This window comes from Gasterosteus aculeatus, unplaced genomic scaffold (genome assembly GCF_964276395.1).
Source record: "Gasterosteus aculeatus unplaced genomic scaffold, fGasAcu3.hap1.1 HAP1_SCAFFOLD_88, whole genome shotgun sequence".
In the NCBI taxonomy this organism is placed as follows: Eukaryota; Metazoa; Chordata; class Actinopteri; order Perciformes; family Gasterosteidae; genus Gasterosteus; species Gasterosteus aculeatus.
In genome coordinates, this window is record NW_027554943.1 from 1 (window position 1) to 25,481 (window position 25,481).

General features: G+C 40.7%; 1 protein-coding gene across 4 annotated transcripts; it reads left to right on the plus strand.

The window, feature by feature from the left end:
* Positions 1 to 1,973: 1,973 nt before the first annotated feature.
* On the plus strand, positions 1,974 to 18,381 carry LOC144395141 (uncharacterized). Of its 4 annotated transcripts, none has more exons than XM_078098073.1 (4): positions 1,974 to 2,209; positions 3,720 to 4,270; positions 4,505 to 4,528; positions 5,123 to 18,381. In XM_078098073.1, the coding sequence occupies exon 4, from the start codon at positions 6,310 to 6,312 to the stop codon at positions 14,221 to 14,223; it is 7,914 nt and encodes a 2,637-aa protein (XP_077954199.1). In that variant the 5' UTR covers positions 1,974 to 2,209; positions 3,720 to 4,270; positions 4,505 to 4,528; positions 5,123 to 6,309; the 3' UTR covers positions 14,224 to 18,381. The 4 variants fall into 4 exon arrangements, with proteins under 4 accessions (XP_077954199.1, XP_077954201.1, XP_077954198.1 ...); XM_078098075.1 differs by having other exon boundaries at positions 3,720 to 3,755; positions 4,257 to 4,528; XM_078098072.1 differs by having other exon boundaries at positions 1,974 to 4,270.
* Positions 18,382 to 25,481: the final 7,100 nt, after the last annotated feature.

Genomic DNA, 25,481 nt, shown 5'->3' on the forward strand with positions numbered 1-25,481 from the left:
CTCTGTGTCAATCTATGTGTCTGTCTCTCTCTCTCTCTATCTATGTTTCTCTATTGCTCTCTCTGTCTGTCTGTCTGTTTCTCTCCCCCGCTCTCTCTCTCTCTGTGTCTCTCTCTCTCTTTGTGTCTATGTGTCTGTCTCTCTCTCTCTCTCTGTCTATCTCTATCTATGTGTCTCTATCGCTCTCTGTCTGTCTGTCTCTGTTTCTCTCCCCCGCTCTCTCTCTCTCTCTGTGTGTCTCTCTCTCTTTGTGTCTATGTGTCTCTATGTGTCTGTCTCTCTCTCTCTCTCTCTCTGTCTATCTATGTGTCTCTATCGCTCTCTCTGTCTCTCTCTCTCTGTTTCTCTCTCTGTATCTATGTGTCTCTATCTCTATCTCTGTCTGTCTATCTCTATCTATGTGTCTCTATCACTCTCTCTGTCTGTCTGTCTCTGTTTCTCTCCCCCCTCTCTCTCTGTGTCTCTCTCTCTTTGTGTTGCTTACCTGCTGCAGAGTGACGTTCCGCAGCGGAAAGACCTCCCTTTCTTTAGAGATCGGTTTTATCGTGGACAGCTAGAGAAGATGGATTTGTGGGTTAATTCACATTTTATACCATGATCCACAAATTCCTACAATTTGATGTAATGTAAACTTCACTTACTTCGATCACTTCCCCCTCCACGGTCAGAAACCCCTTGGCGTTCCTGCAGGTGCTGAGGGGCGTCAGTGGTGAGAGTGGACGGATGAGGGCCTCCGCCTGCTCTTTTAATTCTTCGGATAGTGCTATAGGAGCACTTCTAAAGAACATAGTGTCCTTATTAACCACTATAATATAGGGTGGAGAGTTCCCTCTCAGGGAATGCCCCTTTATAAAATAATGGCCACCCTCTTTAAATTTCCCCCGAACTCTTCGTAGGAAGCCAGTTTTCCCACTGACTCCCCATCTGAGACTGCGGCCAGAATATTTTTTTTGGTTGTAACTGGCCTTGCACCTGCGGGATCAAAGTCCCAGACCACCACCTTGCTCTGCTCCACCATCCCCACGACACACAGGTGGATCGGTGGGGGTCGGAAATAAGGGGTGGGGGGCTTTGTCCACAAGAGTGCATGTAACGCCATTCTGAAATAATACAATAAACACAAAGTAAGGATAAATTAAAGAATAGGACAGTATTAAAAAAGGCTTACGCTTCTCTTATATATTATCTTTAGCGTAATAGTGTTATAAACTATATAATGTCCTTTTAAGAGTGCCTTGAATTGACTTAAAACAGGAGAGTGATTGGAAATAACAAGATATATAACTTAGCAATCTTTAAAATGATTATTTGTTAGCAATTTCATGTTTTTTGTAATTAAAATATATATGGACTTAATTAATTTGAGGTATTCTTAATAGTGTTCAAGTTATTATCACATTAGAAAGGAAAAACCCTCTTGAAAGTATTCTAATTATCATCATTATCATTTGAGAGGAAAAACGCTTACCTTTCTCTTATCTTGTCGTACGTTCAATGAAAATCTAAAATGTCAGCGGTGGTGTGAGGCTCACTAAAGCCTTTTGATCTCACCGCTTCGGACGTAGTAACCAGTGAGTGAAGGCTCATCATTGGAGAGAAATGTGCAATGTGACAGTGATTGGCCGACAAACAACAACAACTTACACTCGCGGGTGAGATGAAAGCGCTCGGTGAGGCGCAGATCCTCTCCGCAAACAATGGCTGATGACGCTTAGTATTTGTTCAACCTGATACAATTTGCAAGAGGTGACTCTAAAACTATAAACTATACTTTATTGAGCGATATTAACCCTCCTCTCACATTTGTTTCTCCCACTTTACTTAAGTGTTCCATCTGTTTTAACTGCTCTTATATTAACACAAAAATCGTTACTGATCACCCCATTTAGTATAACATCTTTTTAATTTAAGCTGCAAACAATGTCTCAGACTAGTGGTTTTTACACTTTTCAGCTCACCTGTTTATATTTGTTTATTTATTGGATCTATGTACTGGATTTATATTATCTAGATGTTTTTATTAATAATCCATTGAGCTTTCTGACTGAATTCCACTTTGTGCTTGGTGTGACATTGATTGATTGTTGCAGAAATAGACATGATTTTCTTTTGCGTTCGACTTCTGAATTTCCGAGTGCCCCCTGAACGCCTCAGTGAACACTACAACTGAACTGCGCATGCGCACCCTTCGGTCCTGCCGTCTTCTCTGGTAAGTAATTGTGAGCCGCTAACGGAGAATGATTTAATCGATATAAATACAATATAAGGTTTTAAAAAGCCGTTGAGGTTAGTTGGTAACTCATAGAGTTTATAACTACATGGATGAAAGTGAAATATTACCCATGTATTGCATATGCTGACGCTTGCTTAACACTAGCATAGCAGCTATTGTGACTTTAGCATGTTAAGTTAACGTTACATATGAGTTGGGGGTATGCCACGTTTTTAGTTAACGTTAACTGACGCGGTAGTTAGCTAACTAAGTCACCGGTTAGCTAGCTAACGTTACTATTATCAGTTAACGTGGCTAAAGTCAGTGCTAGCCGATATGCTAGTGTTAGCTGACCGTTAACGTCATGACGCCATGTTCACACCCAACGTGGCGCAAATTTCTTGTGCTATTGTTAAAGCGTAACCTACAACATGACGCGTTTATAGGCTGCTCTTGTTCTTACTATATTGTAGCTTCTTTGTTCACATAGAGCTCTATGAGACATGTTGGTACAGAACGAATTAAACTATGTGCATACCACTATGGTGTATATAATGACGCCGTACGAGTGTTGGTGGAGCTGCTACAATGTTAGCTTAGGCTAGCACTGCTCCATCCAGGCTCCATTCAGAAAACGAGCATTTTAAAGTTCGGTGCTCTTCCGTCTTGCCGACAGAAGTAACAAAACATGAACAAAAAAATCGACATAATTCTGTTATTTCGCTTGTTATTCGTTTATTGCAATTAAGTAAAATCTCTTTATTCTGGGCTCTTACTGCTGCACTGTAACCAGTCGCCATGATCTATACCGTGCTTACGTGTGATAGTGCAGCTCGATCGTCTACGGATGTCGTTACCATCCGTAAAGACCTGGCAAATGTGGGCCTTCCACATCACGTAAAACGCAGAAATTTAGTTAATTTGTCCATAGCTGATCCCCCTCCAGTGCGTCATGACGCCAAAACCCACAAATATTCCCACAGAGAATATCCAGCTCCTCCGGTCATGTTATATAGTTACAGGAAGGAGTTACACACCAATGTCATGCCTTTTAAACCGCCAACACATTAGTAAAAACGTCAGTAGGAACAAGCTAATTTCTAACATGAATACTGTTAATGCTCCTTAGGTCGTTTACCAGCAGTTTAAGCTGTTACCAGCATGTAGTAACATTTATGGCAAGAATAGTGGTATATATGATGAGCAAGAGGCTAGATATTATTATAATTATTATTATGATGTATATTGCATTTGAAATCCTGGCTTGTTTCTTTTAACCAGAGGCTACACACACACAAACTAATGAAGACTTAAACAATGCATGACAACGGTTGAGTTAATTCTTGATTTCCCATATGATGCTGGTAGTAATAAAGAGTAGTATTCTACCTCTGTAATGTATGTATTGAATAGATAATATATTGAATAGACAGGGTTTTTTTTTGTGTGTTTGGCTTGAAGCTTTAACCCGCTTACTGTCTTTTTGTCATATTGTTTCCTCTGGCAGACAACAGAACATCGATCCATATCTCCATTTTGGTTGGTAAGTATAGAAATGCTGTCATTAAATTGAAAACAGACCACAGAACTTCAATGTGAATCACTGTTTAGCATATGTAGATCTTTTTTGTTAAAAAAAAATATGAGTTTCAATATGTATTTCTTTCTATTGTGGATGTATTGTTTTAGCCAGAAATCAGATCTGTTCAATCAGAAAACATTAACATTTAAAAAGCTTGCATAATCTGTAACTAATAATTGATGGTGGCAGCGTTAATGTTGTGTCCTATGCTATAGAACCAGCTGCATTTCTTAAAGTCCTTGACAGGCAATAACACATATTGAAGGGATACGATTGTATGTTGTTGACAACAGTCGGTATCCCCACAGTCACACACACACTTTTATGTCCATTTTAAATTATACATTGATAATAAATAAGGAACCTGAAAGTACTTAAAATGAGCTTTAGGTTGGTTTTCTGAAGTGAATTGAAAATGTCTTTTTCTCTCTTTTCATCCCTCACCTCCTTCCTCTCCTGCAGGCTGACTCTGAAGTGTAAGTTCACACACATTGTTAATGTTAATGCTATAAGTAAATTGATATTACATTGGCTTTTAAATGTCCTCCCATCATAATAATCTGTCTTATCTGTACGTAACAATAATCACCCGACCGTAAGAACAGTTCTGGAGTCAAATGGGATGTGATACACTGGTTTTCTGAGAAGAATGTAAATGTAATGTATTTCTCTCCCGACTCTTCCTGTTTCCTCTCTGTCTTTAACTACAGACCATCACTGCTGGTGACTTCACAGTAAGTTCACACATGAGTGAAAACTGAATACACTTTGTTAAAACACATGGTGAAGTTGTTATGAAAAACTCCAAGCCGCACCTCCTGTGTGAGTCTGAGTCTCTTTTCGAGATTCCTGTCCAGGAATCCCCTTATTAACAAAAGGCTTTTATTCTGAAATAGTTTCAGAACAGTGAACAGGAAAAGGCAGTGACTCTCACGGCTGCATGAATTCAGAGTATCATCTTTTAATTGTGGATTGTTAACATCTTATGAATAAACTCCAATGCTTCTTAAACATTTTATATTTAAAATAAATAAGATGATTTATATAAACAATACTTCAGAATAAAATGAAAACTGGTAATCATTAAAGGCAAACCCTGTAAAAGGAGAGGTGGCAGCAGCGACGCTGTGAAACAACTTGGGAGAGAGACGCAAGCTGTGAGACATCTGAACCAGTCTACTCAATGATCCATTTATGGTCAACATTGTTTTTCATATAAATAAGTGAGGTATTATCGAGGTAGAATGGTTGATATTCTGGTCATTTAGATGTTCCTTAAATTGATCTTCAAACTGCTGTCTAAAGTGTCTTTGTATTGTGTCTTCCAGGTGTCCTGCTGTGCAGCATCTCTCCTCTATCACGTTGGCTCTCTATCTCTCCTATACCTTGTATCCACTCTGTCTACAAGTTGGCTCTCTATCTATCCTGTACCTTGTATCCACTCTGTCTACAAGTTGGCTCTCTATCTATCCTGTCACATCTACCGCTCTGTCTTTTGCATATGGCAACTCACACTTTGTGTCCCCCTCTATCCCACTCTCACGTTGGTAATCTTTGGCAATGGAATGGAACAAACTCTGGAAACCTTTCTCTGAACTGAACTGAATTTTGGACTAAGCTCTGTTGGCTCGACTTGGGTTACTGGTACCTAATCTATCTGACTTGAATACTCTGAGAGACTCTCTTCTCTCACCCTCACCTCTTACCTCTCCTATCTACAACTTATACACTTATCTCTAGAACACTATTGCTGTTTTTGCAACTCGGACAAAGCATTTATACTATTTCCGAGACTTTTTCCCAACACATTGGTTAAACAAAACTGAAAAGTTAATTCAGAAACTGAAAGAAACCACACATAACCTACATATTTTGTTGTAATTGATAAAAAGTACCTTTTATCATTTAGAATTGAATGGTACATTTTCAAATATATATTTCGAGTAAATCATTACATTAACATAATTCAAGAAAGTTGCTCCCTTGTTACTTTACATAAAAACAATTGTAGTAAAAGTCTATATCATATAAAAGGAATAGTTAATTTCCTGATCGTTGTTGCTTTGGAGCTCCGCTGGTTTGTACCCAAAGCTTTGTTTTGGTAGCAGTACTCTAGAAATCTGTAATAACAATTTCCTGTATAAACGTACATTATTTCAAACATTCAGTGTATTTGTGTGTTTAGTTGTTTCACTTTGTTCATACTGAAATAAAACAAAGCCATCTATAAGGAGGAAGTGGATTCATTGGGAGTTGCTGCCTTCTGTCTGCAGGCCCGACGTTCAGAAGCTTTCATCCATCATCACGTTGCCACGACAACGCTTCCTGATTTAATATAAACCCAAGTATTATAAGTTGTTCTCTTGGTGTTCTTGATCAGTAAAAGCAGACAAAGGTTTAATCTATTTTCACATTCTGCTTTGTTAAGTTACTTTTACCATTAATATTGTGTTTAGTACCTTGGTTGTGTACAATACAAGTAAAACAATAACATTTGTGGTTTTGAAACACAACAATGCCCAGAAAGAGTAAGAGGTCACAAGCTCAGAGCCAGCGCTGGCAGCGGACCAAAGAGAATCCCTGTGCAACAACGACTGAAGGAGCAGAATGTGTTGGTCCTGAGAGCAGTGAAGAGGTAAAGATGTCTGCAGAGTCTCATGCTGGAAGTGTGAAACAGGGAGTTCCAAGTGAGTCACAGGTATCATATGCAGACGCAGTAAAGAGTGGACGTCACAGTGAGGATCCATGTACAGCAGGACCTTCTAATGTCAGGCAGGTAAACCTTAGAGGTCAAGGTGATGAGTCATGTGTACCACAGGTATCAGATACTGTAAAGAGAGGACAACCCAGTAAAGAACCATGTGCAGCAGGACCTTCTAATGCAGACCGTGTAGACCCTGGAGATCAGCCTTCTGAACAACATGTCCGTGCATCCCACAGCCAGGCTTCTATCAGATACGGCAGATCCAGAAATCGGCAGTGCACCTGTAACTCACTGACCTTTCTTGCATTCCTCCATGAGAATGAAAGCATCACCAGAGCAGACCTGGACCATGTTTTGGATAAAGGTAACACGATGTATAGAGAGACCAGGAAACAAGTCACTAATCACATCTATCTGACCACCGACGAGCTCACTGATGAAGTTCCTGCACGCAGCGCTACACACCATGCAGACATGACTCAGCTTTCAAGGTACGGCACATTAGGAGAACCTTTACCTGGAGCTGTGGACAGCTTTCTGGACCTGGAGTCAGGACTCAGCTGCTTGTTGTCAGATGTGAAGTACGCTCTGCTGTTGATGAGACTCTTGTGTATCGCAGTGTTCAGAACCAAGTCGGGCAGATACGGTTTCTTTGACCCACACTCCAGAACAGCCAGAGGTTTGCCCCTACCAGCCGGTTCACGCACACCAGGTACTGCTGTCATGGTGACATTCTCACGTCTCAGTGACATGATTGACAGACTCAAGAAGTCCCACAGAATGATGGACACACAGTCCTCCTGTAACTATGAGTTAAAGCCTGTGGAGTTCTACAACGTGAACACAGTCAACCTGAACGGTGGTCTCCCAAACACAGACTGCAGACCTACAGCTGTCCCTGTGGATGAATCAAACTCACCTACAGCCACTGATGAGACCAGTTCACCTGAAACGACTCCTCACACTCCAGCTGTAAATCAACCAGAGGTCTTCATCACAACATCATCACATGATGCTCCTCACAATGAATCAGGATCAACTATTCAAGTGATAAACCCTGTTCTCAGTGATCCATCTGACGACATATTGACAGCAGAGTCCAATGACATCATCTTTACATCATCGGTGAGACAAGAGGTCATAAACTCCAATGAACCAGAACTGTCAAGTCAATCCACTTTCCTCCCATCACATGATGCATCTCTCAATGAACCAAGTATTTCTTCCTCAGTAGAAAATACTGTTGCCAGTGATCTATCTGATGTTCTATTACACGGAATCTCATGCAAACTAACAAAGTGTGATAAAAACGAAAGGAGAAAAATGAAAAGAAGACTGATGATCTCAGTGAAAACTCAACAGAGAAAAGAGATTCAGAAAAGGAAGGAAAGGGAAAAATATGCTTCAAATAAAGCATATAAAGCAGACAAGATATCTCATGCAAAAAGCCAATATCAGAACAACCCTGAATTTAGACAAAAGAAAATAAATAATACAAGAGACAACGTTGACTTGAAGCAAAAACGGAAAGAGTACATTTCCTCCCGGTACACAGAAAATGCTGATTTTAGACAGAAAAAAAAACACATCTTTGTCACTCGTTACAGAAACAATGCTGAATTTAGAGAAAACAAAAGAAAAATCTTGGTCTCTCGTTACAGAAATAATCCTGATTTTAGAGAGAAACAAAAAGAAATCTTGGTCTCTCGCTACAGAAATAATCCTGATTTTAGAGAGAAACAAAAAGAAATCTTGGTCTCTCGCTACAGAAATAATCCTGATTTTAGAGAGAAACAAAAAGAAATCTTGGTCTCTCGCTACAGAAATAATCCTGATTTTAGAGAGAAACAAAAAGAAATCTTGGTCTCTCGCTACAGAAATAATCCTGATTTTAGAGAGAAACAAAAAGAAATCTTGGTCTCTCGCTACAGAAATAATCCTGATTTTAGAGAGAAACAAAAAGAAATCTTGGTCTCTCGCTACAGAAATAATCCTGATTTTAGAGAGAAACAAAAAGAAATCTTGGTCTCTCGTTACAGAAATAATCCAGAATTTAGAGAGAAACAAAAACAGCACTTTACGGACCGCTACCGAGACAATGCTGAGTTTAGAAAGGAAAAAAAAATGTATTTCACTGCTTTTTATAAAAACAGCATTGATTTTAGAGAAAGGAAGAGATCTCACATTATTCAGCGTTACGCTCATGACCAGGCGTTCAGGCTGAGACACAAACAACTAATGAAACAACGAATGAAAGACAGATACAAAAACAATCCTACATATAAGAGTATGCGGAACATGAGATGTGCCATGAAAATAAAAAGGAAATACAGAGGGATAAATAAACCAACAGAAGAAAGTGACAACAGTTTGATCAAAGAGGCCATATCTGTTTTCAGGTCACAAATAAAGTCCGGTCCCACTTATGTTTGCACCGTCTGTCACAAAGCATCATTTCCAAACCAAGTGAAACCCTGTAAACGGTTAAACTATGTACGAAATCCAGACGTGGTTGCAGCATGCCTGACAGGAAAGTACGTCCATGTGTGTGATGATGAGTGCAGAGATGAACAGCAGTGCAATGTGCCTGATGAGAGAAAGGAAGAGTGGATCTGTCACACCTGCCACAATCATCTTAAAGATGGAGTCATGCCGACACTCGCTGTAGCCAACAACTTGGAGCTCGCTGACATTCCACCTGAACTGTGTGACCTCAACATATTGGAGCGACATCTCATAGCCAAGTGCATAGCGTTTGCAAAGATCGTTCCTCTTCCCAAAGGACGCCAGAGAGCGATACATGGCAACGTGGTTTGTGTCCCGTCTGAGGTGCAGGAAACAGTGGAAGCGTTACCCAGACTGAGAAGTGAGTCCCAAGTGATGAGAGTAAAGCTGAAGAGACGATTGTGTTACAGAGGACATCAGCTGTTCCAGACTGTCACCTGGTCTAAACTAGTGCAGGCGCTGCATAAACTCAAACGCATTCATCCACAATATCAGGACATCACTATCAGAGATGAGGCCGAGCTTTGTGACCCAACACTTCCTGATGAAGATGATGATGATGATGATGAGGATGCCACTATGGATGACAACGACTATGATGATGCTGATTTAAAGGAAATTGACATGTGTGAGAAAAGTGCACTGTGTGAGACAGAAACTGAGCTTGATGGAGAGCAGGATGTTGACATGTTGTCTTGTGATGGTGAACAACCAGAGCAGCAAAGAGACGATAAAGAACAGGAAGGTGACATGCCTAACGGTGGTTTTGCTCTAGAATCATGTCTTCAGCCGTGTGATGTTTCAGAGGAGATCTTATGTTTCAGTGAAGGAATCTACTCGGTTGCCCCTGCAGAAAGTAACAGTCCAGTTGGTTTCTTCAAAACTCCTAAACTTGAGGCGATGGCTTTCCCTGTGCAGTTCCCTACAGGCCAAAACACACTGGATGAAGGGAGACGTATGAAAGTAACACCCAGCAGTTATTTCAAAGCGAGGCTTTTCTGTGTTGATGATCGTTTTGCCAGAGATACAAACTACTTGTTCTTTGCTCAGTTTGTGACTGAAATACACTTGGCCACATCCAGCATGACGATACAGTTGAGGAAAGGAAAGCCAATGACTCGAGATGGACGAAAAATAACGTCTGGTATGCTGCAAAACAAACGAGAGGTAGAGAAACTGGTGAGGAACAAAGATGCAGTCAGATTCATGCAGCCGCTGAGAGGAACACCAGCCTACTGGGAGAAAACCACACGAGACCTTTTTGCCATGATCAGACAGTTGGGAACTCCCACATTCTTTTGTACATTTTCTGCAGCTGAGATGCGTTGGCCTGAAGTGATTGAGGCAATAAAAAGACAGCAAGGTGAGGAGGTGAACTTTGAAGGGCTCGACTGGTCAGCAAAGTGTGACATTCTGAGAAGCAATCCCGTGACAACAATGCGCATGTTTGATAAGCGTGTTGAGGCCTTATTCAGAGATGTGCTCTTATCTCCTGCACAGCCTCTTGGCAAAGTCGTTGACTACTTTTACCGAGTTGAGTTTCAGCACAGAGGAAGTCCACACATTCACTGTCTCATATGGGTAGAAGGTGCACCTGTGTTTGAGGAGGATGATGATCACACTGTGTCAGCTTTTGTGTCTAAATACATCACAGCTCAGCTACCTGACCAACTCACACAACCTGAACTGTACAAGAAGGTCACAGAGGTGCAAATACACAGCAAAAAACACTCACGGACATGTTTCAGAAGCCCCAGCTCGGGTTGCAGATTTGGATTTCCTAAACCACCTTCCAGAAAGACAATAATATCGAGACCTGGTGAGGGCGTTGCTCCACTGCAACTGCAAATAGCAAAGTCCAAGCTCCAACCACTGAACTTGTTGCTGAATGAACCTGAAACTGCCTCACTCAGTTTGCAGCAGCTCCTTGCTAAATGCAACTTAACACTCCAAGAGTATGAAGGATGCCTCAATGTCATCAACAAATCCAGTGCAGTGATCCTGAAACGTGAGCCAAAGGACTGCTGGGTAAATGGATATAATGCACATCTACTGGAAGCCTGGGATGCCAATATTGATGTCAGTTATATTCTCAATGCATATTCATGCATCATGTATCTCACCAGCTACATCACCAAAAAGGAATCTGGACTTTCTGAGTACCTCAAAACAGTCATTGAAAACTCCACCAAAGACCACGTCAATGAATGTGATGAAATGAGGGAAATCATGCAGGCGTACTCTAAAAAGAGAGAGGTCAGTGCTCAGGAGTGTGTGACTCGCGCATGTGGAATAAACATGAAGAAGTGTTCACGTGGTGTCATATTCGTACCAACAGATGACAACGCACTGAAAATGAGTCGGCCCATGTCTTACCTGGAGAACACAACATTAGAAAGTGTAAATGTGTGGATGACGTCTTTGACTGACAAATACAAATCCAGACCAGAAACACCAGAGTTTGAGCAGATGTGTTTGGCTGATTTCGCAGCTACTTGCAGAATTGTCTACGGCCAGCAGAAAAAAGGAAAAGATGTGTTGCCTCTCCTCAATGACATGGGATTTGTGCAAAAGCGTAAAAACGATAAGCCTGCCATCATCAGATTTTACCGCTGCTCACAGGAAAAATATCCAGAGAAGTTCTATGGCACATTACTGAAACTGTACATTCCTCACCGATCAGACCTGGAACTGAAAAGACGGCATTTCCCCACGTACGAGTCCTTCTACAAGAGTGGTTGTGTCCAACTACCAGGTTCTGACCATCCTGAGTATGTCCGTCACATTGTGAAACGAAACAAAGACAAATATGAGAAAAACAGTGAGGACATTGAGAATGCAGTGGAAGAATTTGAACAGAACAGAGGAGTGATTGATGAATGGTGCAATCTGGCTCCAGAATCTGAAGTGGAAAGGTTGGAATGTATAGAAGAACTCGAGGCAAGAGAGCCAGATCATGAAAATGTTCAAGAAAATGTTCCAGAATACACTAATCAAGGTAATGCTGCAACAGAAGCCAGAGCCATCAGAGAGCCTCCGGCCTTTGACCCCACACTGCTACGACAAATGTATCAGAACCTGAACCAGAAACAAGCATGTGTGTTCTATGCAGTTAGAGACTGGTGCGTAAAGCGTGTTTGTGGCCTAAATCCTGAGCAGTTTTTCTTTTATGTCAATGGTGGTGCTGGAACAGGAAAGTCACATCTCATTAAATGCATCTACTCAGAAGCATCTAAGATACTGTGCAAACTGCCCAGCCATTCTGAGGAGGTCGACATATCAAACCCCACGGTCCTGTTGACAGCTTTCACTGGAACTGCAGCCTTCAATATATCAGGATCAACACTGCACTCTCTGCTCAAGCTTCCACGAAGTCTGAAACCTCCATTTCAAGGACTTGGTAACCAACTGGATGAAGTCCGATCAGAACTTTTAAATGCTGAAATCCTCATCATTGATGAAGTGTCTATGGTGTCAAAGCCCCTGTTTGCTTATGTGGATGCAAGACTGAAACAGATCAAAGGTAGTACCAAACCCTTTGGAGGAATGTCAGTAATAGCTGTGGGAGACTTTTATCAGCTACCACCAGTGCGACAGTCCAAGACCCTCTGTGTGTACGAGCCATGTGAGATTGACCTATGGCAGGAACACTTTCAGACAATCACCCTGACTGAGATTATGCGGCAGAAGGATGATGTTGCCTTTGCAGAGATGTTGAACCGGATCCGTGTGAAAGGAAAGTCAGATGAGTTGTCTCAAGCAGACAGAGCCTTGTTGTCACAGACCATCACTGAACCATCACTTTGTCCACCTGATGTCCTGCACATCTTTGCGACTAATAAACAGGTTGATTCACACAACTCAGTAACATTAGCTCTGCTCCATTCTAATATCACCAACATCGATGCAGATGACTACAAGAAGGACCCACGAACTGGAAGAATGGCTCGACAAGCCCAACCATACAAAGGAAACAGAAATGAGTTACCAGACACACTAAACGTAGCTGAAGGTGCTCGAGTCATGCTCACCAGGAACATAGACGTGTCTCAGGGATTGGTGAATGGATCGTTTGCTACACTAGTCAGGGTAATAACCGCAGAACAGAGTGGTGTTGCACATGTCACTATGCTCGGGCTCAAGATGGATGATCAAACTGCTGGAAGGAATTACCGTAATAGAGCACCGGGCGGCCCTGATGATGTGGTGTACATAGAGCGAGCAGAGGACAATCTGAAACAGAAAGGAGTTGTACGCAGACAGTTTCCTGTTAGACTTGCCTTTGCCTGCACGATACACAAGGTTCAGGGTATGACCAGGACATCAGCTGTAGTGTCACTGAAACACATTTTTGAACCTGGCATGGCTTACGTAGCCATCAGTAGAGTGACCTCTCTCAGTGGATTGCACATGCTGGATCTGGATGAGAGTAAAATCTATGCCAACCCAGAAATCACTGGAGCCCTCGAGACCATGAGACAAGTCAACTTGGACGACATGATGCCTCTTCTTCGTATCAAAGAGGCCTCGAGCAGACACGACACTCTGACCATTGTTCACCATAACACTGAAGGTTTGCCATCGCACATCATTGACATCAGGAGCCATCATGAACTGTGTCTTGCAGATGTTTTGTGTCTCACAGAAACTCACCTTCAAGGCTCCTTTGTTGCAGAGAGTCTCCATTTAGAGGGCTACAACATGTTCAAACGCAACAGACACCTGTCCTACACAAATGTTCCACAAATAGCCAACAGAGGTGGTGGTGGAGTTGCTGTTTATGTGAAAAGCCACATTCAGGTGCGTGAGAAACAGTACGTACATAATGTGACCGATCTTGAGTTTGTGGCTCTGAAGGTAGAAGCCCCAGTGAGAGCCCTGATTGCAGCTGTGTACAGACCTCCAGACTACAGTGTGAGATCATTCCTGTCCAACCTGGGGAGCCTGCTGGACTCATTGGAGATCATGGACTGTCAGCCCATCATTGTCTGTGGTGATTTCAACGAGAATCTCTTCTCCAACACTGGTAAGCCAATCCTTGAGCTCTTCCAGTCCAGAGGATTTGCACAAGTCATCACTAATGCAACCACTGACAAGAACACACTGCTGGACCTCATTTTCATCTCTCAACCACAACGCTGTCTCCACTCTGGTGTGATGAGAACTTATTACAGTTATCACAACCCTGTTTACTGTGTCATGTCATCTAACAGTCCATAAAGGTATCAGGTGAGTTTTAAAGAAAAATGCAATGTACTTGTATATACATTGATTTAATACAATGCATGATTATACAGAGGAGGGGGATCCGCCATACAGCCGTTTCCATATTTCCACCACAGCAGGGCCTCCACTCTGGTACAGTAAAAAACATGTCACTTGTCACAATCATGTTTTCTGTCTACATTCCTCCAACAGGTCTTAAAATTGTCAGCTAAGACCAAAATCTACTGAGAATCATATACTTTTTTTAAACAATACCACATTGTAATTAGTCTGGGATTATGTAATCTTCAATGTAAAGAAAACTGAACTGAATCATCTGGTCAAACTAGTTGTTGCACTGCAATAAGATTGTAGAATGGGCTAATTTTAAGTGTTCACAATATTGGATAATATTATGGGTCATATAGTTTTCCAGGTAGCCATGTTAATTTTAGCAATATTTCTAACACATTCTGGCCTGTGCATTTATCAGGGTGGGTTTGGGTCAGGGTTGATAAATGCACAGGCCAAAACTCTTTCAGCAGCTGTGTACAATGTAAAATTCATTGTACACAGCTGCTGACATTTAGTTTAGCAGACGCACATCAGAAAGTATGTGTTCTAGATGTAACACATACTTTCTGATGCACCTACCAGCTGAAACCCCACACTTCCATCCCCATTAATTTTATTTTAATTACCCTGTGTTTTCTGTAGTGTTACGTTTCCTTTGTATTGAAAGCAGTCACAATTGTCATGTTTCCTATGTAGTGTTAAGTTTCCTTTGTATTGAAAGCAGACACAATTGTAATGTTTCCTATGTAGTGTTAAGTTTCCTTTGTATTGAAAGCAGTCATAATTGTCATGTTTCCTATGTAGTGTTAAGTTTCCTTTGTATTGAAAGCAGACACAATTGTCATGTTTCCTGTGTAGTGTTAAGTTTCCTTTGTAATGGACAGAAGACACAGTCCTCCTGTGTCCTCTATAGTGTTACGTTTCCTTTCCGATGGACAAGAGACAAAGTTCTCATGTGTCTTTGTAGTGTTAAGTTTCCTTTCTGATGGACAGGAGACACAGTCCTCCCTTTTCCTCTGTAAAGACACCTTCCAGTCTTGGCCTCACCTCCTTCTGCACTGTGAGGATCAGCTCACAGCATCTAAGACATGACAAAGACTGCAGCACCAACTGAACTGTCAATCAACCGAGGACCCATCACAGTTAGACCCCATAGGGACACATTTGACTTCCTGCCTGTCCCCGTCATTCTTCAAAGCAAAGGATGAGAAAACACCTGCCTGTCTTTGCCTCACTTCCTGTCTGGCTCTGAGATTCGGGATCAGCTCATACCGACCAGGACATCCTGCCACCACTGCAGCAGCAGAGCAGATGTTGAAGCACCGTGTTAACTGTTCATCATCAGTGGACACTTGCTGGACCACAGAGAGACGTGTTCTCCCTGCCAGTGTTGAGGTTTCTTCACAAAAGATAATAAGGTATTGTGTTCTTATTTCATATGTGATTTCTAATGTTTTGTTTTAATTTTGTTATCATTCACGTATTACTTTTATATGAATGCAATATTCTTAATAACACTAATTGTACATTCAATATAACTTTCTAATTTTATATCCACTTCTTCCTTCAGGTCTTCCTCCTCTGTGATTCCTCCACTTCACAGTGAAGACACTCAGGACTGCAGAGAGGGCTGGACACATAAAAGAAGCTGAACATCATGCAGCGTATTCAGTTTCACTGGACGTATATGTTGATCTGCTCTGCAGCAGAGTTCAAGGTATTTCATTACTGTGAATTATAAACCTTTTTAGAAAGTTGAGTTTCTAACAATAACTTCCTGTTTTATTTTTGTCGGGATCAGGTGTGTGACTGCAAGGAAGAGTCATCAGTCAGTCATCACTGTCCGAGTGACAGCCCCACCTTTATGCAGCTTCAAGCTCCTCCCTAAACCAGCTGTAAAGGTAACAACTAGGATTAGATCTTTTTAAAAATATATCTCTGACCACAACAAAACAATCCCCTGGTAGTCTTACTACTTGCATGTGCTGTTTACATTTTTAACAACATGAATACATTTTCTCCTGTTTCTGTCTTTAAGGCCTCTCCTCCTCCATGTAGCTATAGTAACACTATCCTGACGTGATGACTGGAGCAGTGGATCTACAGCCGCTGCACAGGTCAAAGGTCATAATGTTACAGGTCTTCAAAGCATACACTACTAACTCATGAACAGTATTACTACAGGACACCTGTCTATTTTGTTTGTTTCATTTCTACCGTATTTGATCTAACAATATACGTTTTCCTTATGTTTCATCGCATTTTTTTTGTTGATTGTATTTATTTATTTATTATTTTTTTATTTGTCATTCGTCCCTTTTCAGTCAGATTTATGAGAAAATTAAGGATGAAAATGTTTGTTTGATTGCCTCGTGCATATGAACAAATTAACCTTGAAGAAATGACATATTTGTATCACAATGAGTCATTAGTATGGGGTTTCAGCTGGTAGGTATATTCAAGGTTTTTCACATATGTACACCGATCCTTAGGATAACCTAAACTCTACTGAGACTGCCCAGTGTTAAATTGTAAGACTGTGAAATCCATCAAGTGTTTCATCTTCAGATGGCTAAAACATGACTTGGTGCAAAGAGCCTTGTCAAAAGATTTAATAGGAAAACAAATCCTACAAAGCTTGGGTCCTAACCTTGAGTCAACAAGTGACTCTAACCCAATGTTCCATCAAAGTAAGGAGAACCCAGTGTGTCTGTGAGCCTCAGTAAACTGAGCTTAACGCTGGGATAGTCTAAACGACAATGTTGACAAGACTTGAAGTCTTGAACTGAGTATTAACCTAAGTCTGGAAACGATGTGAAAAACCTTTGATTGTAGGAAATGAACCATATTGTTAACTATTGAAACTATAGTAAATGTATTCATGAATAACACAGAGACCAATGTTCACAAAACTGTGTTGATACATTTCTCACTCTAAGATGTTATCTTTCACGAAATACTCACTCACAAAATAATTATGACCAATACAACAGTACTTGTGCACTGTACTCATCTATATTATTTCTTTATATTTCGATAGAAGATAATGAGTCAAAAAAGAATGTAAAGACGGGATCTTCTTTTGTGTTGTATTTCAACTCTTAGCTTTGTTAAATGCTGCACTTCATCTTCCACACTGCCAATTTTGAAATTAAAATATTATGTTTTCCTGCTGTGCTGGTCTTCACTTTTTGGCATTAACACTTATTCAGCAAAGCCATTGGAAATTTCAATATTTTCAGAAATTGAACTTAATTTCATCTTTGAGCTTGCTGGTAAATTGTCATTTTTATATCATGAGCATTTTTTTTTAAATTCATTTCAGTTTTTCGGCTTGTTGGTACATTTTCGGATTTCTGTATTTTCAGCCGTTTTTGAAATTCATTTTAGCTATTTTTTGCAAGATTTCACATTTATTTCAGCTGTTTTCATTTCTGCTTTTTCAGCAAATCTATTGAAATTCCTTTCAGCTTCTCCCATTTCTGTATTTTCAGCAATTTCAAATTGATTTCAGCTTTTCTAATATCTGTAATTTCAGATGTATTCAAATTCCCTTCAACTTTCTGTATTTTCAGCTATTTTCAAATATTCAGTGCAGCTTTCAGCTTTTTGCATTCCAACGCATTTTCAGCAGGAAATGCCTTTTCTAGTTGTTGGAATGCATTAACGATGCATTCCAAGTATTGTTCTTCGAATCTTTATTCTTCATCTTCTATTTCTTCCGCGGCACCTTTCAACTCCTTCACACTTTCAGCTATTAAAACCGTTCAAATATTAAAATGTTCAGCTCCTTTCTGGCTTGAGGGCTATGACTTTTCAGCTTTCTACCTCTTATGCTTGAATTTATATAAATCAATAATCATTAATATTTTAACATGGTTTTCAAATGGAGTTTGCTTTCAAATCCTCCTAAACTTCTTCAACTTTCAGATTTTTCAGCTTCGCAAATCTTTCAGCTACAGACACCATTTCAACTCCCAAATGTTCACACAAGTCTCAACTATTTTATGAAAAAAACTGCTTGTGGATATCTATTGTACTTTTTTCATAATCACTGATTATGTTTCACTAGTTTTTCGCTCCGTTTCTGACTTTTACATGAGTGTGTATTGCGTCTGCTAGAGGGGGACCTCGCGGGCTAGAGGGTGAAGCAGTGCAGAAATCTGGTTAAAAAAGTATGGAACTTCTGTCCTTGCAGCCAAAGTATACACTCTAGAGGCTTCATTTCTTCAGATTAATGAGGGTATGGTTGTGCTGATTGGATTAATGTGTTCATGGAATCCCAGAGTTTTTTAGTTTTGGCGCAAGGAGTGTTTGAGTGACACAACCTCTGCCAAAAGCCCCATAGGCTCCAATACAAATCTGCCGACATATTTCTCACAAAAATCCACAAGGTACACGTTTTGTAAACGGCCATAGGAGCCGTATTTATTACCGGACAGACATAAAAAGCACATCCACGCGTTCGGTAGAGTCTTGGGTCTCATACAAACGCCGTATTTTTTAGATAGCTGTTATAGTTTTGCGCTGGTTCTCATTTGTGTGAGGTGTGGATTCTGTGTAACTTGCTGCCATGTCTCTGCATTTTGCAGCCGTTAATGAGCACAGGTGCGCCGTTGTCGTGGTTACGAGCACTCACACGCTGCAGGATCTGTCTGTGACTCACAGCTGCTCGCTCCTATGACCTGATTAGTGGAGTCACATGACGCAGCTATGCTTTCTGTCAACAGACCAATATGATAAAGACACTAGCCCCCCCTCCCCCCTCCCCCCTCCACCCTGACCTCTACTTACTGTTAATCACTCTCAGTCAGTCAGTCAGTCTAATTCTCCTCCCCTCTCCCTCTCTTCCTCACCACCATTCCCTTCCTCACCCTCTCACCCTCCCTCCCTCTATCTACACCCCCCCACCCCACCCAATCCAATAGGTGCGCCGTTGCCGTGGTTACTCGTAAACACGCTGCAGTATCTCTGTGTGTGACTCACAGCTGCTCCAATGACGTGATTAGTGGAGTCACATGACGCAGCTATGCTTTCTGTCAACAGACCAATATGATAAAGACACTAGCCCCCCCTCCCCCCTCCCCCCTGACCTCTACTTACTGTTAATCACTCTCAGTCAGTCAGTCAGTCTAATTCTCCTCCCCTCTCCCTCTCTTCCTCACCACCATTCCCTTCCTCACCCTCTCACCCTCCCTCCCTCTATCTACACCCCCCCACCCCACCCAATGCAATAGATGCGCCGTTGCCGTGGTTACTCGTAAACACGCTGCAGTATCTCTGTGTGTGACTCACAGCTGCTCCAATGACGTGATTAGTGGAGTCACATGACGCAGCTATGCTTTCTGTCAACAGACCAATATGATAAAGACACTCGCCCCCCCTCCCCCCTCCACCCTGACCTCTTCTCACTGTTAATCACTCAGTCAGTCAGTATGTCTGTCTATTTCTCCTCCTCTCTCTCTCCCTCTATCTCTTCCTCACCACCCCTCCCTTCCTCACCCTCTCACCCTCCCTCCCTCTATCTACACCCCCCCAACCCACCCAATCCAATCATTTCAAAATAAAAGCCACATGGAGGGAATTTTTACTGTAATGTTTGTGATGAGGCCTATTAATTAAAAACTTCTTAGTTTGAATAACAAACATTCTGTCTCCCACTACGAATATTACTCGTACTTCTAGTACTACAACTGATACTTCTACTACCATACTACTAGTATTTCTACTGCTATTAATACTACAACTACTACTAATGTTATTACAAATACGACTATGGCTAATAGTATTACAGCTGTTTCTACTGCTATTGATACTAAACCTACTATTACTGCTAGTACTACTAATACCACAATTATAACTAATACTACTACTAATATTACTACAAACAATTTTAAACAAATTTAAGCTCCTGCAACTTCTGTTTTTAGAAAATCTATTGAAATTCAGCTTCCCCACTTCCTGTATTTTCAGCAGTTCTTTAAAATAATTTCAGCTATTCTTATGCCTCTATCAACAGCAATTTTTCACTATTCATTTCTGTATTTTTTTGCAATATTTCAAATTTATTTCAGCTGTTTTCATTTCTGCTTTTTCAGCAAATCTATTGAAATTCCTTTCAGCTTCTCCCATTTCTGTATTTTCAGCAATTTCAAATTTATTTCAGCTTTTCTAATATCTATAATTTCAGCAAATGTATTCAAATTCCCTTCAACTTTCTGTATTTTCAGCTATTTTAAAAAGTTCATTTCAGCTTTCAGCTTTTTGCATTCCAACGCATTTTCAGCAGGAAATGCATTTTCTAGTTATTATATTTCTTCCGCGCCCCCTTTCAACTGCTTCCCATTTTCAGCTATTTAAACCGTTCAAATTTTAAAATATTCAGCTTCTTTCTGGCTTGAGGGCTATGTATGTTCAGCTTTCTAGCTCTTAAGCTTGAATTTATATAAATCAATAATCATTAATATTTTAACATGGTTTTCAAATGGAGTTTGCTTTTCAAATCCTCTTCAACTTCTTCAACTTTCAGATTTTTCAGCTTCGCCAATCTTTCAGCTACAGACACCATTTCAACTCTCAAATGTTCACACAAGTCTCAACTATTTTATGAAAAAAACTGCTTCTTGATATCTATTGTACTTTTTTCATAATCACTGATTATGTTTCACTAGTTTTTCGCTCCGTTTCTGACTTTTACATGAGTGTGTATTGCGTCTGCTAGAGTGGAGAGCTCGAGGCTAGAGTGTGGGGCAGCGCAGAAATCTGGTTAAAAAAGTATGGAACTTCTGTCCTTGCAGCCAAAGTATACACTCTAGAGGCTTAATTTCTTCAGATTAATGAGGGTATGGTTGTGCTGATTGGATTAATGTGTTCATGGAATCCCAGAGTTTTTTAGTTTTGGCGCAAGGAGTGTTTGAGTGACACAACCTCTGCCAAAAGCCCCATAGGCTCCAATACAAATCTGCCGACATATTTCTCACAAAAATCCACAAGGTACACGTTCTGTCAACGGCCATAGGAGCCGTATTTATTACCGGACAGACATAAAAAGCACATCCACGCGTTCGGTAGAGTCTTGGGTCTCATACAAACGCCGTATTTTTTAGATAGCTGTTATAGTTTTGCGCTGGTTCCCATTTGTTTGAGGTGTGGATTCTGTGTAACTTGCTGTTCTGTGTCTGCCTTTTGCAGCCGCTCGTTAATGAGCACAGGTGCGCCGTTGTCGTGGTTACGAGCACTCACACGCTGCAGGATCTGTCTGTGGCTCACAGCTGCTCCTTGTGACCTGATTAGTGGAGTCACATGACGCAGCTATGCTTTCTGTCAACAGACCAATATGATAAAGACACTGGCCCCCCCTCCCCCCTCCACCCTGACCTCTGCTCACTGTTAATCACTCTCAGTCAGTATGTCTGTCTATTTCTCCTCTCTCTCTCTCTCCCTCTATCTCTTCCTCACCACCCCTCCCTTCCTCACCCTCTCACCCTCCCTCCCTCTATCTACTCCCCCCCACCCCACCCAATCCAATAATTTCAAAATAAAAGCCCCATGGAGGGAATTTTTACTGTAATGTCTGTGATGAGGCCTATTAATTAAAAACTTTTAAGTGCGAATAACAAACATTCTGTCTCCCACTACGAATATTACTCGTACTTCTAGTACTACAACTGATACTTCTACTACCATACTACTAGTATTTCTACTGCTATTAATACTACAACTACTACTAATGTTATTACAAATACTACTATGGCTAATAGTATTCCAGCTGTTTCTACTGCTATTGATACTAAACCTACTATTACTGCTTATACTGCTAGTACTACTAATACCACAATTATAACTAATACTACTACTAATATTACTACAAACAATTTTAAACAAATTTAAGCTCCTGCAACTTCTGTTTTTAGAAAATCTATTGAAATTCAGCTTCCCCACTTCCTGTATTTTCAGCAGTTCTTTAAAATAATTTCAGCTATTCTTATGCCTCTATCAACAGCAATTTTTTAATATTCATTTCTGTATTTTTTTGCAATATTTCAAATTTATTTCAGCTGTTTTCATTTCTGCTTTTTCAGCAAATCTATTGATTCCTTTCAGCTTCTCCCATTTCTGTATTTTCAGCAATTTCAAATTCATTTCAGCTTTTCAGCAAATGTATTCAAATTCCCTTCAACTTTCTGTATTTTCAGCTATTTTTAAATATTCAGTGCAGCTTTCAGCTTTTTGCATTCCAACGCATTTTCAGCAGGAAATGCCTTTTCTAGTTAGTTGGAATGCTTTAAGCATTCCAAGTATTGTTCTTCTAATCTTTATTCAACTTATTAGTTGGAATGCTTTAAGCATTCCAAGTATTGTTCTTCTAATCTTTATTAGTTGGAATGCTTTAAGCATTCCAAGTATTGTTCTTCTAATCTTTATTGTTGGAATGCATTAGATGCATTCCAAGTATTGTTCTTCTAATCTTTATTGTTGGAATGCATTAACGATGCATTCCAAGTATTGTTCTTCGAATCTTTATTCTTCATCTTCTATTTCTTCCGCGGCACCTTTCAACTCCTTCACACTTTCAGCTATTAAAACCGTTCAAATATTAAAATGTTCAGCTCCTTTCTGGCTTGAGGGCTATGACTTTTCAGCTTTCTACCTCTTATGCTTGAATTTATATAAATCAATAATCATTAATATTTTAACATGGTTTTCAAATGGAGTTTGCTTTCAAATCCTCCTAAACTTCTTCAACTTTCAGATTTTTCAGCTTCGCAAATCTTTCAGCTACAGACACCATTTCAACTCCCAAATGTTCACACAAGTCTCAACTATTTTATGAAAAAAACTGCTTGTGGATATCTATTGTACTTTTTTCATAATCACTGATTATGTTTCACTAGTTTTTCGCTCCGTTTCTGACTTTTACATGAGTGTGTATTGCGTCTGCTAGAGGGGGACCTCGCGGGCTAGAGGGTGAAGCAGTGCAGAAATCTGGTTAAAAAAGTATGGAACTTCTGTCCTTGCAGCCAAAGTATACACTCTAGAGGCTTCATTTCTTCAGATTAATGAGGGTATGGTTGTGCTGATTGGATTAATGTGTTCATGGAATCCCAGAGTTTTTTAGTTTTGGCGCAAGGAGTGTTTGAGTGACACAACCTCTGCCAAAAGCCCCATAGGCTCCAATACAAATCTGCCGACATATTTCTCACAAAAATCCACAAGGTACACGTTTTGTAAACGGCCATAGGAGCCGTATTTATTACCGGACAGACATAAAAAGCACATCCACGCGTTCGGTAGAGTCTTGGGTCTCATACAAACGCCGTATTTTTTAGATAGCTGTTATAGTTTTGCGCTGGTTCTCATTTGTGTGAGGTGTGGATTCTGTGTAACTTGCTGCCATGTCTCTGCATTTTGCAGCCGTTAATGAGCACAGGTGCGCCGTTGTCGTGGTTACGAGCACTCACACGCTGCAGGATCTGTCTGTGACTCACAGCTGCTCGCTCCTATGACCTGATTAGTGGAGTCACATGACGCAGCTATGCTTTCTGTCAACAGACCAATATGATAAAGACACTAGCCCCCCCTCCCCCCTCCCCCCTGACCTCTACTTACTGTTAATCACTCTCAGTCAGTCAGTCAGTCTAATTCTCCTCCCCTCTCCCTCTCTTCCTCACCACCATTCCCTTCCTCACCCTCTCACCCTCCCTCCCTCTATCTACACCCCCCCACCCCACCCAATCCAATAGGTGCGCCGTTGCCGTGGTTACTCGTAAACACGCTGCAGTATCTCTGTGTGTGACTCACAGCTGCTCCAATGACGTGATTAGTGGAGTCACATGACGCAGCTATGCTTTCTGTCAACAGACCAATATGATAAAGACACTAGCCCCCCCTCCCCCCTCCCCCCTGACCTCTACTTACTGTTAATCACTCTCAGTCAGTCAGTCAGTCTAATTCTCCTCCCCTCTCCCTCTCTTCCTCACCACCATTCCCTTCCTCACCCTCTCACCCTCCCTCCCTCTATCTACACCCCCCCACCCCACCCAATGCAATAGGTGCGCCGTTGCCGTGGTTACTCGTAAACACGCTGCAGTATCTCTGTGTGTGACTCACAGCTGCTCCAATGACGTGATTAGTGGAGTCACATGACGCAGCTATGCTTTCTGTCAACAGACCAATATGATAAAGACACTCGCCCCCCCTCCCCCCTCCACCCTGACCTCTTCTCACTGTTAATCACTCAGTCAGTCAGTATGTCTGTCTATTTCTCCTCCTCTCTCTCTCCCTCTATCTCTTCCTCACCACCCCTCCCTTCCTCACCCTCTCACCCTCCCTCCCTCTATCTACACCCCCCCAACCCACCCAATCCAATAATTTCAAAATAAAAGCCACATGGAGGGAATTTTTACTGTAATGTCTGTGATGAGGCCTATTAATTAAAAACTTCTTAGTTTGAATAACAAACATTCTGTCTCCCACTACGAATATTACTCGTACTTCTAGTACTACAACTGATACTTCTACTACCATACTACTAGTATTTCTACTGCTATTAATACTACAACTACTACTAATGTTATTACAAATACGACTATGGCTAATAGTATTACAGCTGTTTCTACTGCTATTGATACTAAACCTACTATTACTGCTAGTACTACTAATACCACAATTATAACTAATACTACTACTAATATTACTACAAACAATTTTAAACAAATTTAAGCTCCTGCAACTTCTGTTTTTAGAAAATCTATTGAAATTCAGCTTCCCCACTTCCTGTATTTTCAGCAGTTCTTTAAAATAATTTCAGCTATTCTTATGCCTCTATCAACAGCAATTTTTCAATATTCATTTCTGTATTTTTTTGCAATATTTCAAATTTATTTCAGCTGTTTTCATTTCTGCTTTTTCAGCAAATCTATTGAAATTCCTTTCAGCTTCTCCCATTTCTGTATTTTCAGCAATTTCAAATTCATTTCAGCTTTTCTAATATCTATAATTTCAGCAAATGTATTCAAATTCCCTTCAACTTTCTGTATTTTCAGCTATTTTAAAAAGTTCATTTCAGCTTTCAGCTTTTTGCATTCCAACGCATTTTCAGCAGGAAATGCATTTTCTAGTTCCGACTTATTATTCTATTTCTTCCGCGCCCCCTTTCAACTCCTTCACATTTTCAGCTATTAAAATCCTTCAAATAT

Coding starts and splice junctions, on each gene's coding strand:
- LOC144395141 (XM_078098072.1), top strand. CDS start 6,310: ATGCCCAGAAAGAGTAAGAGGTCACAAGCTCAGAGCCAGCGCTGGCAG.